The sequence below is a fragment of the Staurois parvus genome, unplaced genomic scaffold, assembly GCF_062004578.1.
Source record: "Staurois parvus isolate SC_StPar_1 unplaced genomic scaffold, SC_StPar_1.0 ptg001257l, whole genome shotgun sequence".
Taxonomy (NCBI): domain Eukaryota; kingdom Metazoa; phylum Chordata; class Amphibia; order Anura; family Ranidae; genus Staurois; species Staurois parvus.
In genome coordinates, this window is record NW_028319053.1 from 475,923 (window position 1) to 495,925 (window position 20,003).

General features: G+C 48.5%; 1 protein-coding gene across 1 annotated transcript in view; it reads right to left on the reverse strand.

Annotated features, from left to right (window-relative positions):
• Positions 1 to 20,003, reverse strand: part of XPO5 (exportin 5) — a gene marked incomplete at its 5' end in the record, with an annotated part of 66,080 nt that overhangs the window by 39,429 nt on the left and 6,648 nt on the right. The window contains 7 exon segments of the mRNA XM_089660654.1: positions 3,952 to 3,987; positions 7,577 to 7,732; positions 13,956 to 13,970; positions 13,972 to 14,072; positions 14,229 to 14,254; positions 14,256 to 14,355; positions 17,251 to 17,341. Coding sequence (XP_089516780.1) covers positions 3,952 to 3,987; positions 7,577 to 7,732; positions 13,956 to 13,970; positions 13,972 to 14,072; positions 14,229 to 14,254; positions 14,256 to 14,355; positions 17,251 to 17,341 — 525 coding nt within the window.

A 20,003-nucleotide genomic window follows, 5' to 3' on the forward strand; every position in this document is an offset into this window, starting at 1 on the left:
CGCAACCTCATAGGACAGTCAGAGGAGAATGAAAACTCCTCCTACAAGATTAACCAGTGCTCAGCTGGACACTGATAGAAGTCACAAGACTGCTCTATACTGCTGATGAGAAAATGTATTTAGCAGTTTATAATTACTAAAATAATTGCATTTCCATGTTGTGTGTACTGTGGGAGAGCGGATATAGTGAATGCGGGGTCCGGGGAGACCGGATATAGTGAATGCGGGGTCCGGGGAGACCGGATATAGTGAATGCAGGGGCCGGGGAGACCGGATATAGTGAATGCAGGGGCCGGGGAGACCAGATATAGTGAATGCAGGGGCCGGGGAGACCGGATATAGTGAATGCAGGGGCCGGGGAGACCGGATATAGTGAATGCAGGGGCCGGGGAGACCGGATATAGTGAATGCAGGGGCCGGGGAGACCGGATATAGTGAATGCAGGGGCCGGGGAGACCGGATATAGTGAATGCGGGGTCCGGGGAGAGCGGATATAGTGAATGCGGGGTCCGGGGAGACCGGATATAGTGAATGCGGGGTACGGGGAGACCGGATATAGTGAATGCGGGGTCCGGGGAGAGCGGATATAGTGAATGCGGGGTCCGGGGAGAGCGGATATAGTGAATGCGGGGTCCGGGGAGAGCGGATATAGTGAATGCGGGGTCCGGGGAGAGCGGATATAGTGAATGCGGGGTCCGGGGAGAGCGGATATAGTGAATGCGGGGTCCGGGGAGAGCGGATATAGTGAATGCGGGGTCCGGGGAGAGCGGATATAGTGAATGCGGGGTCCGGGGAGAGCGGATATAGTGAATGCGGGGTCCGGGGAGAGCGGATATAGTGAATGCGGGGTCCGGGGAGAGCGGATATAGTGAATGCGGGGTCCGGGGAGAGCGGATATAGTGAATGCGGGGTCCGGGGAGAGCGGATATAGTGAATGCGGGGTCCGGGGAGAGCGGATATAGTGAATGCGGGGTCCGGGGAGAGCGGATATAGTGAATGCGGGGTCCGGGGAGAGCGGATATAGTGAATGCGGGGTCCGGGGAGAGCGGATATAGTGAATGCGGGGTCCGGGGAGAGCGGATATAGTGAATGCGGGGTCCGGGGAGAGCGGATATAGTGAATGCGGGGTCCGGGGAGAGCGGATATAGTGAATGCGGGGTCCGGGGAGAGCGGATATAGTGAATGCGGGGTCCGGGGAGAGCGGATATAGTGAATGCGGGGTCCGGGGAGAGCGGATATAGTGAATGCGGGGTCCGGGGAGAGCGGATATAGTGAATGCGGGGTCCGGGGAGAGCGGATATAGTGAATGCGGGGTCCGGGGAGAGCGGATATAGTGAATGCGGGGTCCGGGGAGAGCGGATATAGTGAATGCGGGGTCCGGGGAGAGCGGATAAGTGAATGAGGGGTCCGGGGAGAGCGGATATAGTGAATGCGGGGTCCGGGGAGAGCGGATATAGTGAATGCGGGGTCCGGGGAGAGCGGATATAGTGAATGCGGGGTCCGGGGAGAGCGGATATAGTGAATGCGGGGTCCGGGGAGAGCGGATATAGTGAATGCGGGGTCCGGGGAGAGCGGATATAGTGAATGCGGGGTCCGGGGAGAGCGGATATAGTGAATGCGGGGTCCGGGGAGAGCGGATATAGTGAATGCGGGGTCCGGGGAGAGCGGATATAGTGAATGCGGGGTCCGGGGAGAGCGGATATAGTGAATGCGGGGTCCGGGGAGAGCGGATATAGTGAATGCGGGGTCCGGGGAGAGCGGATATAGTGAATGCGGGGTCCCGGGAGACTGGATCTAGTGAATGCAGGGTCCGGGGAGGCCGGATATAGTGAATGCAGGGTCCCGGGAGACTGGATCTAGTGAATGCAGGGTCCGGGGAGACCGGATATAGTGAATGCAGGGTCCCGGGAGACTGGATCTAGTGAATGCAGGGTCCGGGGAGGCCGGATATAGTGAATGCAGGGTCCCGGGAGACTGGATCTAGTGAATGCAGGGTCCGGGGAGACCGGATATAGTGAATGCAGGGTCCCGGGAGACTGGATCTAGTGAATGCAGGGTCCGGGGAGACCGGATATAGAGAATGCAGGGTCCGGGGAGACCAGATATAGTGAATGCAGGGTCCAAGGAGACCAGATATAGTGAATGCAGGGTCCAAGGAGACCAGATATAGTGAATGCAGGGTCCAAGGAGACCAGATATAGTGAATGCAGGGTCCTGGGTTTAGCCTCACTTTAAGTCACATAAGGGAGATCAGGAGCAGAAGTATTTTTATATCACATAATAATAAAATGTGGCAATGCAGACAGGACCCTAATCTTTCTCATGAAGTATGAATCTTAACCACTTGCCTACCGGGCACTTCCACCCCCTTCTTTCCCAGGCAAATTTTCAGCTTTCAGCGCTGTCACACTTTGAATGACAATTGCGCGGTCATGCAAACACTGTACCCATATGACATTTTTAGAATTTTTTTCACACACAGATTTCTTTTGGTGGTATTTAATCGTGGCTGAGTGTTTTATTTTTTGTGCTATAAACAAAAAAAAGAGCAAAAAATGTGAAGAAAAAAAAAAGGTTTTCTTTGTTTCTATTATAAAATTTTGCAAACAGGAAATTTTTCTCCTTCACTGATAAGCGTTGATGAGGCTGCACTGATAGGCGGCACTGATGTGCAATAATGATGGGGGGCATTATTATTATTATTATTATTATACAGTATTTATAAAGCGCCAATAGTTCGCTCAGCGCTGTACATTACAAAGGGGGACAGAACATGTGACAGAACAATACCAATACAATGCAAAACATGAGGGGATTGAGGGCCCTGCTCTTTGGAGCTTACAATCTAGGAGGGAGGGGATGGTGGCACAGGAGGAGATAGCTGTGGGGGATGGAGTGGTAGGAAGAGTGGAGGAGGTCGGCAAGTTAGCAGGGGGTGGGGTAGGCTTCCCTGCAGAGGTGGGTTTTCAGGGTGCGCCTAAAGGAGAGGAGAGTAGGTGATAATCTGATGGGTTGGGGCAGGGAGTTCCAGAGGATGGGTGACACCCTGGAGAAGTCCTGCAGGCGGGCATGGGAGGAGGAGACCAGGGAACTAGAGAGAAGGAGGTCTTGTGAGGAGCGGAGTGTGCGTGTTGGGTGGTACTTGGATATTAGGTCAGTGATGTAGTTCGGGGCAGTGTGGTGGACAGCTTTGTACGTCAATGTTAGGATTTTGAATTTGATCCGTTGCGCAATCGGAAGCCAGTGGAGGGATTGGCAGAGGGGGGTGGCGGAGACAGAGGGGTTGGAAAGGTGAATGAGTCTGGCAGCCGTATTCAGGATGGACTGAAGTGGGGATAGCCAGCGGCGAGGCAGGCCAGTGAGGAGGGAGTTGCAGTAGTCGAGTCGTGATATGATGAGGGAGTGGATGAGCTGTTTAGTGGTTTCTGGGGTTAGGAACGTATTATTGACGTACAATAATGATGGGGGGCATTGATGTGCAGCAGTGATGGGCGGCACTGCAGGACACTGATAATCGGTTCTCAGCAGTACTTTCCTCACGCTGTGACAGTGTGAGGAAAATGCAGTCGATAACCAGCAACTGTATTTACTGGTGATCTGCTGTGTCATTGGACACAGCTGATCACGTGGTAAAAGGCCGCTGTGATTGGCCGTTTACCGCATGACATGATCAGCTGTTTCCATAGGAGACAGCAAACACCGGTGGCGCCACTGGGGGGACGTTCTGGAATGACATCCATGGATCCAGACAACCGTGCTGTAGCCATCCTTCGACTATAGCGCGGTTGGCGTCCACTGTAATCCCAGCCATAAAATAATGACCGGTTCATCTCTGTCTGCACTATCAACAGACTGTATATAACAGCCGAGCACAAGAAAAATAAAACCTATGTTGTAATACCAACTCAGTGCTACACAGTTCAATATAAATCAGACTTGTATTATCATTACCTTAGTATTCAGCTCAAAGGGGACGGCAGAGAAAAGCTGTGAACATAAGAGAGGGGGGGGGGGGATTATTCACAAGAATTTTAAAATATTACTATTAAATCTGATGTTTATTCTGCTTAATAACACTGTTCAACAGGTAAAATGTTTTGGGCATAAAATTAGCTAATCTTACATAATTTTGGGGTGCTGAAAATGAAATTGACCCTAAAAAATGTTGATTGGCTCTAGTTTCCATGATATATTCACCCATCTAATGACGTAAGCCATTCAAAATTATGATGCAACTTCAGCTGCATATTGCGCAATTGATACTGGTGACCAATAGAAAATTGCATGTAAACTGAGATGATGCAATATTAGCCTTTAATTGCATCACTTCACTGCATAAAAGCTGCAGTATCTGTAGCTGATTGTAGTTCGTCTTTACATTTCGTTTTATGCTTATATAGGCTACTCAGTAATGCCTCGAACTTGTGTGAATAAAGCAGATAATTTCTGCTATATCTGCGGTGAAATAACTTTTATCTCACAAAAAAGGAGGATAACAGGAATGATTAAGAAAGCCTACAACTTGTATTTTGGCTGCAAGATAGGAGACCAGGACAAGAGCTGGGCACCACATATATGCTGCAATTCTTGTGGGACGGCACTGGAGCAATGGTTGAATGGAAAAAAGGCATCTATGCCTTTCGCTGTGCCAATGATTTGGAGAGAGCCAACAGATCATGTTAGTAATTGTTACTTTTGTATGGTGCCTCCAATTGTAAAAGGGCTAAATAAGAAGAAAAAGTTATCTGTGCACTATCCAAATATTCCATCGGCAATACGTCCAGTTCCTCATGGAGAGGGGCTACCAATTCCTAAAGCACCAGAATCCTTCGTGGTTGAGTCAAGTGAGGAAGAACCTGAAGCGTGTAGTCACGTGCAGTTGTAAGAGATCCTCGAATACAAGAGAAAAGCCAAGAGAAGCAAAACCGACACAAACTGAAGACAAAACTAGTGAGAATCCTAAGTATTAAAATGATTCAACTTAGCTTATGGCTATAATTTTTCTTGGTAATCCTATGCAATATATTATGCCATTTAGGCTTTGTTATGTAGTCAATATCACTTGCTTTATATTTGTGGAAAGACATCTATCTATAGAATTATTGTGCATTATGTAGTCATTACGCCTATAGTAGAAAACTTTCCGTTTACAGAAAAACTAGAGCCAATTGACAAATTTCATTGTTATATTTGAACTCAGAATGTGAAATTCATTAAGAAATGGATCCTTTTGTTTCCAAAACTGGCAAAAAATAAAAATTTGTTGAACAGTGTAATTTGCCTTCCTTGCTCGCCCCCTCCATATGATACATTTAAATAAAATCCTTTCATTTTCATTACATACATTATCTCAGACTTTGTGACAACACCACTTAGTTTCTGTGATTGAAATCTAATGAATGAAAGGGGTATGGGACAGTCAGGCTGGAAAGGAAAGAGGTTGGGCAGCACAGTGGCTAAATGGTTAGCACTTCCGCCTGGCAGTATTGGGGTCATCGGTTCGAATCCCAGCCACAGCTCCACCTGCCTGGAGTTTGCATGTTCTTCCTGTGCCTGCGTGGGTTTCCTCCCACACTCCAAAGACATGCTGATAGGTGAATTGGCTCCTGTCTAAATTGTCCCTAGTATGTGTATGTATGAATGTGAGTTAGGGACCTTAGATTGTACGCCCCTTGAGGGTCAGGGACTGATGTGAATGTACAATATGTATGTAAAGCGCTGCGTAAATGGACAGCGCTATATAAGTACCTGAAATAAATAAAAGGATGTAGCTGGGTGTCCTCCAACCAGGAAATAAGGTGGAGCTCTGACTGCGGCAGCTTCTAATGCACTTAAAGCGGAGCTCCACCCAAAAGGGGAAGTTCCACTTTAAGGACTGCCTCCACGCTCCCCATTAAGGATGGCACCTTTGGGGGGCGGGGGAGTGGGTACCCGAATTTGACAGGTACCCGCTCCCATTTCCAGTCCGATCGCCTTGGTGATCAGAAACAGAAGGTGTCCTCCCTCCCTTCCTGTAGTCTTTTGGGGCACGTGACAGAACACTACAGGACCATTCATGAAGCGCAGTGCTACTCGCGCATGTGCAGTGGGTACCCGGCTGTGAAGCCGCAAGCTGTCACAGCCGGGTGCCCAGACTGAAGATGCCGGCCTCCTGGAATACAGGACAGCCGGTGAATTGGGCTGCAGGGGACACACCACGGGACTGAGGGACAGGTAAGTGGCTGTTTTTTAAAAGTCAGCAGCTACAGTTTTTGTAGCTGCGGACTTCTATTCTTTGACAGTGTGAGAGGAACTCCACTTTAATGAGAAGCTCACAGTGTGCGGTGAAATCAGAGTAAGCAATTTTAGTCCAGGAGAGAAGCCGGTACAACTGTGCAAGACTGAAGGGGAGGCTGGGGATCAGATTTAAGTAACTTCCAATGCTCCTTACATATGAAGCCGCTTTACCTCGTCTGCTCTGGGGCCCGAGAACTGTATCTGCTCTATGGGGAGAATGTTTGAGCGAGAGTCTTCTCCAGATTTTAAAGTGTATTTAAACTCCAGGAAGAAAAATTTAATATAGCAGCTTACCGGACCTTAGATTTGGTGGCTGCATTTGTTTTCTTTTTTTAAGGCTTTTTTCTGCCTGGTGATCCTACTACTACTAGTAAGACCTCCTATGCAAGGCTGACAACACTCACTGTACAGTGTCTTTGGAGAAGCAGAGTTGTCACTCTAGGCTGCTCCTCCCCCGATTTGGACTACAGACCCCTCCTACTCTCTATAAAGAGAATCATCCAACTGCCAATCTGCCCCAGACTCCGCCTCCGCCGTTTCCAGCCTGAGACAGCTATGCCATTCTGTCTACAGGTAGAGAGAGCCCATGACCCTGTGCTTGCTCAGCATTGGTGCATTTACTTCACTGAGCAAACTGTAGGCGCTATATAAATCCTGTATAATAATAATACTTCGGGGAACCTTTCAGATAGATCAGACACAGCCTCTAAAAAGAGGTAACTGTCATGGATTTTGATCAATTCTACAAAATGTAAGAATCCTTGCCACTGCTGCCCACTTGTGGACTGTCTCTCTCTAAGTGATCCTCCATACAGAGCTATAGGGAGCACAGACCAGGAGGGGGCAGCAGGGCCCGCCTCTAACTTACTCAGCTGTGTGTCTATTCTGAATACAGAGGACACAGGCACATTACTTTGCAGCTCAGAAGCAAAGTGCTACACAAACTTCCAGCCTGAGAGCTTCACCTTCTGCCTGCACCTGGGAATATGAAATGAATGCATATTATAAAAGAAACCTGATATATGAAAAAACAGACCTCTGAAATCTCCGTGTGAAAATGCCATTTGCCTGGATGTCATACTGACAACAGCTTCAACCGAGTCTGAAATAGGAACACGGACAAGGAAGCGTGACTTTATCCCAGCTTCTATCTGCTGCAATCTTGTTCCAGGTCTATGAAGCCAGGCAAATAGCATTTTTCAGAGGGAAGGCAGCAGGGAGGATATAAGCCCAGGCCTCGGGGAAAGATCATCACAGATCAGGAGAGGTGGGAAGAATCATGTGACCAGAACACACTCACCTTGGTCAGAACGCTAGGCATGAAACCGTTCATATAGCGCACAAAGGGGAAGAGTGCGGAGAGGTTGGTGAGGAGGCAGGAGAGGATCAGGGGGTCCTTCGTCTGATAGTTGAGCACAGCTTGGAGAAGCTCCACACCTTGAGACACGGGCAGATCCTGAGAGAAAAAGGTGGAACAGAGGATAGAGAACCAGAAAGTCAGAGCGTCAGCTTTACTGCTGCTTACCTCCCCCTAAGCCTAAGGGCCAGATTGCCCTGTGCACCTCAGCCCAGGGGGGCCAAATTCCTCTTGCACCCCAGCCCAAGGGGGGCTAGATTCCCCGTGCACCCCAGCCCAAGGGGGGCTAGATTCCCCGTGCACCCCAGCCCAAGGGGGGCTAGATTCCCCGTGCACCCCAGCCCAAGGGGGGCTAGATTCCCCGTGCACCCCAGCCCAGAGGGGGGCCAGATTCCCCGTGCACCCCAGCCCAGAGGGGGGCCAGATTCCCCGTGCACCACAGCCCAGAGGGGGGCCAGATTCCCCGTGCACCCCAGCCCAGAGGGGGGCCAGATTTCCCGTGCACCACAGCCCAGAGGGGGGCCAGATTCCATGTGCACCACAGCCCAGAGGGGGGCCAGATTCCATGTGCACCACAGCCCAGAGGGGGGCCAGATTCCCCGTGCACCACAGCCCAGAGGGGGGTCAGATTCCCCGTGCACCACAGCCCAGAGGGGGGCCAGATTCCCCGTGCACCACAGCCCAGAGGGGGGCCAGATTCCCCGTGCACCACAGCCCAGAGGGGGGCCAGATTCCCCGTGCACCACAGCCCAGAGGGGGGCCAGATTCCCCGTGCACCACAGCCCAGAGGGGGGCCAGATTCCCCGTGCACCACAGCCCAGAGGGGGGCCAGATTCCCCGTGCACCCCAGCCCAGAGGGGGGCCAGATTCCCCGTGCACCCCAGCCCAGATTCCCTGAGGATCCTGCTACACTCCCTATATCACCATGAGCCTATCCACAGTTCAGGCCCCCAATTCAGGATCTGTAGACGGCTCATACTGGACAAAAATATACTACAGTCATTATATAAATTATCACCCAGGTTGGCACTGTAATGCCTCATTGGGCACTATGCTGCATATATGGTGGTGCTGTGCATACATCAAGCTCCCAATAGACATGCCCTTCAGCATATAATCACCAGGTCACAGGGACAAGCATACCCAATACTCCCTCGGATAGCACTATTGACCATTCTATCTGGACATTATGCAGCGGAGGTCCCCCGTTTACCTCAGAATAAGGATCGGGTCACAGTTATATAGAGGATGAAAAACCTGACGTCCTACCGTTATGATACCACACAAAGATATCATGCATTACGCAGTCCCTGGGCTCTCTTTATAAAATCCCAACAAGCCTTCACCCGCTACAAATCTGTCTTCCACACCTACACCTCCTCCCTCTACGCAGCCAAACAAGCCTACTTCCTGACCCTCATCAAGGCCCTCTCCTCCAATCCTCGCCAACTCTTCTCCACCTTCAACTCTCTACTCTCGCCACCCCCAGCACCTCACTCACTGCCCTTGAGATTGCCAATCACTTCAAAAACAAGATTGACACAATTCGCAAGGACATCGCCGCAACTCACACGCCCTCTCAACCCGTCCCCTCTCACACAGCTACCCCCTCATCCCCCCTCCCCCTCGACATAACCAGCAGGGACTTCGTCGCTGCTCAAACTCCCTCCAACCCCGTTCCCCCTCACTCAGCTATCCCCTCATCACCCCTCTCCCACGGCCCCACCACTGCTCTGACCTCCACTTCCACCCCACCCCACATTCCTCATACTGAAGCCCCCTCAACACCTTCGACCTTACTACCATCGAGGAAGTCTCCAAGATCCTCTCTGATGCCCGCCTCACCACCTGCCCCCTCGACCCTATCCCCTCACAACTCCTACGACCTCCCTCCCCCTCCATCCTACGCTCCCTCACCCACATCTTCAATCTCTCCCTCTCCTCCGGCACTTTCCCCTCCCCTCTGAAACATGCACAAATCACCTCCATACTTAAAAAGCCCTCCCTGGACCCCAGTGACCGGAACAACCTCAGACCCATCTCCCTGCTATCATTCACATCCAAACTCCTCGAGCGCCTAGTCTACACCCGCCTATGCTCTCACCTCAACGACAACAACCTCCTCGATCCCCTACAGTCCGGCTTCCGTCCCCTACACTCCACCGAAACTGCCTTACTCAAACTCTCCAACGACCTGCTAACCGCCAAAGCTAATGGCCACCATTCAGTGCTCCTACTCCTTGACCTCTCTTTGGCCTTCGACACAGTCGACCACCCCCTCCTCCTCAAAAAACTACACTCCCTCGGCCTCCGAGATTCTGCTCTCTCCTGGCTCTCATCCTACCTATCACAACGCTCTTTCAGCATTACCTATAATGCTACCACCTCCCCCTCACTCCCCCTCTCTGTTGGGGTCCCTCAAGGCCCTGTCCTTGGGCCCCTTCTCTTCTCCATCTACACCTCCTCCCTTGGCCAACTCATACACTCTCACGGCTTCAACTACCACCTATATGCCGATGACACACAAATCTATCTCTCAACCCCCCACCTCACCCCCACCTCACCCCCTCAGTCTCCGCCCGAATCACAAACCTACTGAGCGACATATCACACTGGATGTCGCTCCACTTCCTTAAACTGAACCTCTCCAAAATCGAGTTTCTTGTCTTCCCCCCAGCCCGGACACCACCCCCCATTGATTTCTCCATCATATCCAACAATGCCACCATCAAACCCGCCCCGCAGGCCAGAGTACTTGGTGTCATTCTGGACTCCAACCTATCCTTCCAGCCCCAAGTCCAATCTTTAACAAACTCATGCAGACTCCACCTCCGCAACATCGCCAAAATCCGCACGTTCCTAACCCCAGAAACCACTAAACAGCTCATCCACTCCCTCATCATATCACGACTCGACTACTGCAACTCCCTCCTCACTGGCCTGCCTCGCCGCTGGCTATCCCCGCTTCAGTCCATCCTGAATACGGCAGCCAGACTCATTCACCTTACCAACCGCTCCATCTCCGCCACCCCCCTCTGCCAATCCCTCCACTGGCTTCCGATTGCGCAACGGATCAAATTCAAAATCCTAACACTGACGTACAAAGCTGTCCACCATACTGCCCCAAACTACATCACCGACCTAATATCCAAGTACCACCCAACACGCACACTCCGCTCCTCACTAGACCTCCTTCTCTCTAGTCCCTGGTCTCCTCCTCCCATGCCTGCCTCCAGGACTTCTCCAGGGTGTCACCCATCCTCTGGAACTCCCTGCCCCAACCCATCAGATTATCACCTACTCTCCTCTCCTTTAGGCACTCCCTGAAAACCCACCTCTTCAGGGAAGCCTACCCCACCCCCTGCTAACTTGCCGACCTCCTCCACTCTTCCTACCACTCCATCCCCCACAGCTATCTCCTCCTGTGCCACCATCCCCTCCCTCCTAGATTGTAAGCTCCAAGGAGCAGGGCCCTCAATCCCCTCATGTTTTGCATTGTATTGTATTGTTATTTTTCTGTCCCCCATTGTAATGTACAGCGCTGAGCGAACTATTGGCGCTTTATAAACACTGTATAATAATAATAAAAATAATAATAATAATAATAATAATAATAATAATAAAACAATAAAAACAAACATTCTTTTAAAAAAAATGTCACCTGGGTAAAAGGTGAAGGAGAACTTCTGACAAGGTTTGAATACTATAAAATGAATGCACACTGTGGTGTAGGTGCAAAGCTCTGCAGAAAGCAATGGCGGCTACCACACAGGAGAGGCTCTCTGGAGCTTCTGGAAGCGGGCTAAGCAGACACTCAGACTGACTAGTGGGCATTTTTGGCAGTGACCTGCATTGAGGTGGAAAGCTGGACATGAATGTAAACAGCTGCAACCAACCTTTTGTTCTAACGCTGGCATGACCGCCTTGTCCTGGCAAGAATACTATGATGCTGAGAATTTCATGCGCTGAAACAAATGCGTGGCGCCAATCTACAATTCAGTTGAGAAGACAGAAGGTTGTCCAGGTCCTGGCTTGAAAAAGAGGCATGGGCTTCTAAACATGTTGCCACCCCCCCCGACATCACTTCCTGTCCTCAACTGTGCTCCATCGATCCACACATGTTGCTTCCTGTCCTGAGACTGCCTGGTCACCCCGGCTACCACACTCCACTCCTTGCAGCAGCTCCATCTTGGGGTCCTGGATGCCTCCTCCTCCTCCTAGCTACACCAATGACTATGATGCATGAGATCATCCGCACACTGAGTTGCCAATTATCGTGTGCTGTGCTCACCTCTCCAGATTGCTACACTTAGACTGGCGCACCCTTTCGGTCTCTTAGCTATTGCTAAGGTGCCATCCAGACCATATCCAATGTGTCCATTGTGACAGTATCCTTGGTGTCCTCCCCAGCTGGGAATCCTTTTTGAGAACCATGATGAGCGCAATTCATCTTCCTTTATGTTACATAGTTAGTCTGGATGAAAAAAGACAAAAGTCCATCCAGTTCAACCAAAGAAAAAAAAAAAAAAAAGTTATAATCCTATATCCACAGTTGGTCCAGAGGAAGGAAAAAAACCCCCCAGCAAAGCATGATCCAATTTGCTCCTGCTGGGAAAAAAATTCCTTCCTGATGTTGGTATCCAGATATATTGTGTGTACCCAAGAAAGAATCCAGGACTTTCCTACAGCAATCCACTGAGCTGGCCACAACCAACTCTTGAGGGAGTCTATTCCACATTTTCACAGCTCCCACTGTGAAGAAACCTTTCCGTGTTTGGAGATTAAATTTCTTTTCCTCCAGATGTAAAGAGTGCCCCCTTGTCCTCTGTGATGACCTCAGGGGGAATAACTACACAGAGTTCACTATATGAACTACTGAGATGGAGATCATATCCCCCCTTATGTATTATACATGGAGATCATATCCCCCCTTATGTATTATACATGGAGATCATATCCCCCCCTTATGTATTATACATGGTGATCATATCCCCCCTTATGTATTATACATGGAGATCATATCCCCCCTTATGTATTATACATGGAGATCATATCCCCCCTTATGTATTATACATGGAGATCATATCCCCCCCCTTATGTATTATACATGGAGATCATATCCCCCCCCTTATGTATTATACATGGAGATCATATCCCCCCCCCTTATGTATTATACATGGAGATCATATCCCCCCCCTTATGTATTATACATGGAGATCATATCCCCCCTTATGTATTATACATGGTGATCATATCCCCCCCTTATGTATTATACATGGTGATCATATCCCCCTTATGTATTATACATAGAGATCATATCCCCCTTATGTATTATACATGGAGATCATATCCCCCCTTATGTATTATACATGGAGATCATATCCCCCTTATGTATTATACATGGAGATCATATCCCCCCTTATGTATTTATACATGGAGATCATAACCCCCCTTATGTATTATACATGGTGATCATATCCCCCCTTATGTATTATACATGGAGATCATATCCCCTTATGTATTATACATGGAGATCATATCCCCCCTTATGTATTATACATGGAGATCATATCCCCCCTTATGTATTATACATGGAGATCATATCCCCTTATGTATTATACATGGAGATCATATCCCCCTTATGTATTATACATGGAGATCATATCCCCCCTTATGTATTATACATGGAGATCATATCCCCCCTTATGTATTATACATGGAGATCATATCCCCCTTATGTATTATACATGGTGATCATATCCCACCTTATGTATTATACCATGGAGATCATATCCCCCCCTTATGTATTATACATGGAGAATCATATCCCCCCTTAATCTCCTCTTCTCAGTAGAGAATAAATTCAGTTTCCTCTAATCTTTCCTCATAGCTGAGCTCCTCCATGCCTCTTATCAGTTTGGTTCCCCTTCTCTGTACTTTCTCCAGTTCCCCAATGTTCTTTTTGTGAATTGGTGCCAAAAAAATTTGAGTTTCTAATTATCTTCCTTTAATATTTACTCACCCACTACACTTAGCTGGGTAGTCCTTTGGGGGAGCCGGTGTATAATTGGATCTGACACTCCCAGAAGTGTCAAATTCCAACTAACTTTGCTGCACTCCTCAGGAATAAAATTTACAAAAGCATTGGGTGAACTAGTATGTATTTAATTTTACACTAGTCAGTAAAAGATTTCAAAGACATGCCTCTAACCTAGACCTAAGTAACCAAAAACTGTCACACCACGGGTAACACCCTGAGCAGGATTGTGTAACACACTCCATGAATTGTATGCCACATACAAGAACCTGACAGTCATCTCACCTCTTTCGGGAGCATCCCGTACAACCTGGTTGATGACACACTCGCAGAAAAACGTCATGGCATCCCACTGAATGTATGAGGGTGACAAGAGGGTGCAGAGTCCCTCTCCAGCCTTGGCTACAATACAAAACACAAATGTCACCATCCACAACAGAGGAGATGTAAGGGATCACAGTACATTGAATCGACACAGGGCAACAGAGGAAGCGAAGCACGTGCTCACAAGACTGACCAGCAACAAGACACACCACACCTCCAGTGTTCGCTACTTACAGCCATTTGGTCCCGGGTCAGTGGGCAGAGATCTGGAACTGAAGCCATTCGGCAGCCATGTGAAAGCTGGCATGAGGATTCAGACGACACGACTGCCTCATCACATCCCCCATCATTGCTTTGAAATCTGAGTCACAAAACAGGAAAGACTACAACCAAGTCCAACCACAGGACAAAAATATTTTAGACAGGACAATCCCCCCCACCACTACTTACCAGAGAACAAAACCACATCTCACTATCCCCAACCTTCTCACTGACCAGCCACTATTCCCCCTCTACTGACCAGAGGACAAACAAAATCCACTAACCCCACCCCTACACCCACTATCTCTCCTCTAATAGCAGCAAGACAACACTCATTATCCCCCTCTACTGATGGGAGCAGAAAGGACAATCCACTACCCCCTCCTTCCTTTATGGGGCAGAAAGGACACCACTATCCCCCCTCTACTGACCAGAGGACAAACAAAATCCCACTAACCCCACCTCTTCTCCCACTATCTTCCTCTAATGGAAGCAAGGACAACAATCCTTATCCCCCCTCTACTGATGGGAGCAGGAAGGGACATCCACTATCCCCCCTCTACTGATGGGAGCAGGAAGGACATCCACTATCCACCCACTACTCACCTGACCAAAAAGGACACCAACTAATCCCTCCTCTACTGACTGGTACAGAAAGGACATCCACTATCCCCCCTCTACTGACCAGAGGACAAACAAAATCCCACTAACCCCACCCCTACACCCAATATCTCTCCTCTAATGGAAGCAAGGACAACAATCCTTATCCCCCTCTACTGATGAGAGCAGAAAGGACAATCCACTACCCCCTCCTTCCTTTATGGGGCAGAATAGATACCCACTATACCCCCTTTTACTGACCAGAGAAATAAGGATACCATACTATTCGCCCTACTGACTGGGGCAGAAAGGACATCCACTATCCCCCCTCTACTGTCCAGAGAACAAACAAAATCCCACTAACCCCACCCCTACACCCACTATTTCTCCTCTAATGGAAGCAAGGACAACAATCCTTATCCCCCTCTACTGATGGGAGCAGGAAGGACATCCACTATCAACCCACTACTCACCTGACCAAAAAGGACACCAACTAATCCCTCCTCTACTGACTGGGACAGAAAGGACATCCACTATCCCCCCTCTACTGTCCAGAGGACAAACAATATCCCACTAACCCCACCCCTACACCCACTATCTCTCCTCTAATGGATGCAAGGACGACACTCATTATCCCATTCTACTGATCGGAGCAGGAAGGACATCCACTATCCACCCACTACTCACCTGACCAAAAAGGACACAAACTAATCCCCCCTCTAGTAACTGGAGCAGAAAGAAGACCCCACTCTCTTCCCCTTTCCCACTTGCTAAAGGAATGTGGACATCTTGCTACCCCCGCCCTTCCTGACCAGGGCAGAAAAGCAAGGACACCCACTATCCCCCCTTCTACCAATTACAGCAGAATGGACCCCCCCCCCCATTATACCCCCTCAACTGAAGAGAGCAGAAAGGACACCCAAAATCTATCCCCTCTATAAAATAGAGCAGCACTGTGCCCTCTACTGAGCACTAAATCCACCATCTCCCCTTCTATTGACAGGAGCAGAAAGGACTCCCCACTATCCCCACCTCTACTGAGTGGAGCAGCACTATCCCTATTGAGTAGAAAGGAAACCCATTGTCCCCTCTATTGACTGGTGCAGAAAGGACCTCCCACTAACCCACCTTTACTGACTGGAGCAGAAAGGACATCCCACTGTCCCACCTGTACTGAGTGCAGCAGCACTATACCCATGGAGTAGAAAGGATACCCATTATTCCCCCTGTATTGACTGGAGCAGAAAGGACTCCCCACTATCCTTTCTCTACTGACAGGAGTAAAGAGGACACCCTACTAACCCACCTTTACTGACTGGAGAAGAAAGGACACCAACTAACCCACCATTATGGATGGAGAAGAAAAGACACACCATTGCTGACTAGAGCAGAAAAGACACCCCACTAACCCACCATTACGGATGGAGAAGAAAGGTCACCCCACTAACCCACCATTACGGATGGAGAAGAAAGGTCACCCCACTAACCCACCATTACGGATGGAGAAGAAAGGTCACCCCACTAACCCACCATTAGGGATGGAGAAGAAAGGTCACCCCACTAACCCACCATTACGGATGGAGAAGAAAGGTCACCCCACTAACCCACCATTACGGATGGAGAAGAAAGGTCACCCCACTAACCCACCATTACGGATGGAGAAGAAAGGTCACCCCACTAACCCACCATTACGGATGGAGAAGAAAGGTCACCCCACTAACCCACCATTACGGATGGAGAAGAAAGGTCACCCCACTAACCCACCATTACGGATGGAGAAGAAAGGTCACCCCACTAACCCACCTTTACTGACTGGAGAAGGACACCAACTAACCCACCATTGCTGACTAGAAAAGAAAGGACACCCCACTAACCCACCATTGCTGACTAGAAAATAAAGGACACCCCACTAACCCGCCATTGCTGACTAGAAAAGAAAGGACACCTCACTAACCCACCATTGCTGACTAGAGTAGAATGGACACCCCAATAACCCACCATTATGGATGGAGAAGAAAGGTCACCCCACTAACCCACCTTTGCTGAATGGAGCAGAAAGGACACCCCACCATTACTTACTGCAACAGAAAGGACACCCCACCATTACTTACTGCAACAGAAAAGGACACCCCACCATTACTTACTGCAACAGAAAGGACACCCCACCATTACTTACTGCAACAGAAAGGACACCCCACCATTACTTACTGCAACAGAAAGGACACCCCACCATTACTTACTGCAACAGAAAAGACACCCCACTATCCCACCTGTACTGAGTGCAGCAGCACTCTACCCATGGAGTAGAAAGGATACCCATTATTCCCCCTTTATTGACTGGAGCAGAAAAGACACCCCACTACCCTAAGACAGAATGGAGACATATTTCACTCACAGTTGAAGAAGGTTACAAAGTCCTCATCACTATCAAAGTCGAGTCGGGAATATTCACAGCTGGGACTATTGTTCTTGGAAGGGAAGCCCACCTGAAAAGGAGTGGAAATTGAGAGCTGTTAGGAGGAACCTCTTTTTTTTGTGTTTTCTAACTTCCACAACTGAAATACACGGGAGGGACTGCTGAAAAATCATACATGTGTACTGAGGACATCCGGCCTACTTCCCGTGACCTCCGTGTGCGCGGAACATCTGCCCTTAAACAGATGTCAAAGGGCTTAAGCAAGGAGCTGCTATTACGGACTTATTTTTGGCTCCATAGCAGACATCCTTAGTTGGATTCCTGAACAGATACAGTCAGAGATTCAAATAAGGACACACATGGTTTTTGTATTTTGACAGTACGGGGGATTATTTACTAAATCTGGAGAGTGCAAAATCTGATGTAACTCTGCATAGAAACCAATCAGCTTCCAGATTTTTATTGTTAAAGCTTAATTGAACAAGCTGAAGTTAAAAGCTGATTGGCTCCTATGCACAGGTGCTCCAGTTTTAGTAGATCTCCCCCTATATGCTTAACCTGGGGCAGGCCATTGCAATATTGTCAGGATCCACCCAACTTGCCTGATAGCTGCCTCTGCCATTCAGTGCACGGCTGAGAGCATTTAGGAGCAGCACTCGCCCCCTCCCCAGCCTGGAACTCCAGTGAGCTCTGGAGGAGTGCAGATGAGTGGTGACTGACAGTCACTGCTCTCTGCTCCGAGCCAACTGAGCACTGAACGATCGGTGGTCATTTGATCAATCTCAGTCTTAGAGCCAACATGAACAGCTGTAGGGTCACACCGATGCCGCAGCATAAAAGTATGTAAGTTTGTTTTAACCACTTGAGCTCCAGAGGATTTACCCCCCTTAATGACCACGCCTCTTTTTGCTACTCGGGGCTGCACTAATTCAACTGATAATTGCGCGGTCATGCAATGCTGCACCCAAACACAATTTACGTCCTTTTTTTCCACACAAATAGAGCTTTCTTTCGGTGGTATTTGATCATCTGTGCTCTTTTTATTTTTCACGCTATAAACAAAAAAAGGCCAAAAATTTTGAAGAAAAACAATATTTTTTACTTTCAGCTATAAAAAAATATATAGTAAACTCAAAGTTGGTTATAAATTTAGGCCAAAATGTATTCTGCTCCATGTTTTTGGTAAAAAAAATCCCAATAAGTGTATATTGATTGCTTTGTGTGGAAGTTATAGCGTCTACAAACTATGGTATAGATACTGCAATTTACGCCATTTTTCTGCTATACAGCGCTGCGCTAGTTTAACGGACAATTGCGCAGTCATGCAATACAGTACATAAATGAAATTTACATCCTTTTTTCCCACAAATTGAGCTTTCTTTTGGTGGTATTTGATCGCCTGTGCGGTTTTTATTTTTTGCGCTATAAAAAAAAAAGCCTGACAATTTTGAGGAAACAAAAAAACAATATTTTGGACTTTTTGCTATAAAACATGTCCAGTAAAAAAAAAAAAATGCAAAAATCAAATTTAGTCATAAATTTCTGCCAAAATGCATTCTGCGACATGTCTTTGCTAAAAAAAAACAATACGTGTAAATTAATTGGTTTACATGAAAGTTATAGCGCTTACAAATGGCGGGAAAGATACTGGGATTTTTAGGGGTTTTTTTATACTAATAATGGCGGCGATCAGCGACTTATGGTGGCAATCAGCAACTTATGGTAGCGACCAGCGACTTATGGTGGCAATCAGCAACTTATGGTAGCGACCAGCGACTTATGGCGGGACTGCGGCGGACATTCTGACATTGGGGGGTACTGACATCCCCAAAAACACTAATACAGTGATCACTGCAAAAAAAAAAAAACACTGACACTGTACTAATGGCACTGGGGAGGAAGGGGTTAACTTTATTTTGCAGGGAAGGGTTATCTGTGTGAGGGGGAGTGTTTTACTAGGGGGCGGGGCGGGGGTGTACTGCACGGGACACCGCTGATCCAGAGAGAGAAACTCTTCTTTCTCGATCAGCTCGTCCTCGAGCTGTCAGGGAAGTGACAGACAGCACAGCTACTGCAGCTGTGCTCTCTGTCACTGATTGCCGCCAATCGCCGGGACATAGCCGCTAAGGACCGGCTGTGACCCGGCGGCGGTGATCGGCGGGACAGATAGGGCGGCGGCGCGCCCCCTATCTGTTTACAAAACACACGTTTTAAAACGTGGTTTTGCCTGCCCGTGCCGCCCTGCCGCCGTATTTCTACAGTGGCAGGGCGGCAAGTGGTTAAACCCATACATCTCCTTTAAAATAATGAGCAACAGGAAGAAGGGTCAGCCACACACCGGAGAATAGATGAATATAGTGTGTATTTATTGATATATAGGACACACAAAACACCAGGACATGAATACAGGACTTAACGCGTTTCACACGATCGCGTGATTAAGCATGAGATCGTGTGAAACGCGTTAACAAGTCCTGTATTCATGTCCTGGTGCTTTGTGTGTCCTATAGATCAATAAATACACACTATATTCATCTATCCTCCGGTGTGCAGCTGACCCTTCTTCCTATTGCATTGTGCGTGGTGGCGAGCCAGAACCTGCACCTGTTGTGGATTGATCTGGATTGTTTGCCTGAGCGGTATACCTTTTGTTCTTTAAAATAATGAGCAAACAATGGAGACGGAAGGCCTCCTTTTTATGGAGAGGACTTAACCATTAAATGAAACGAACA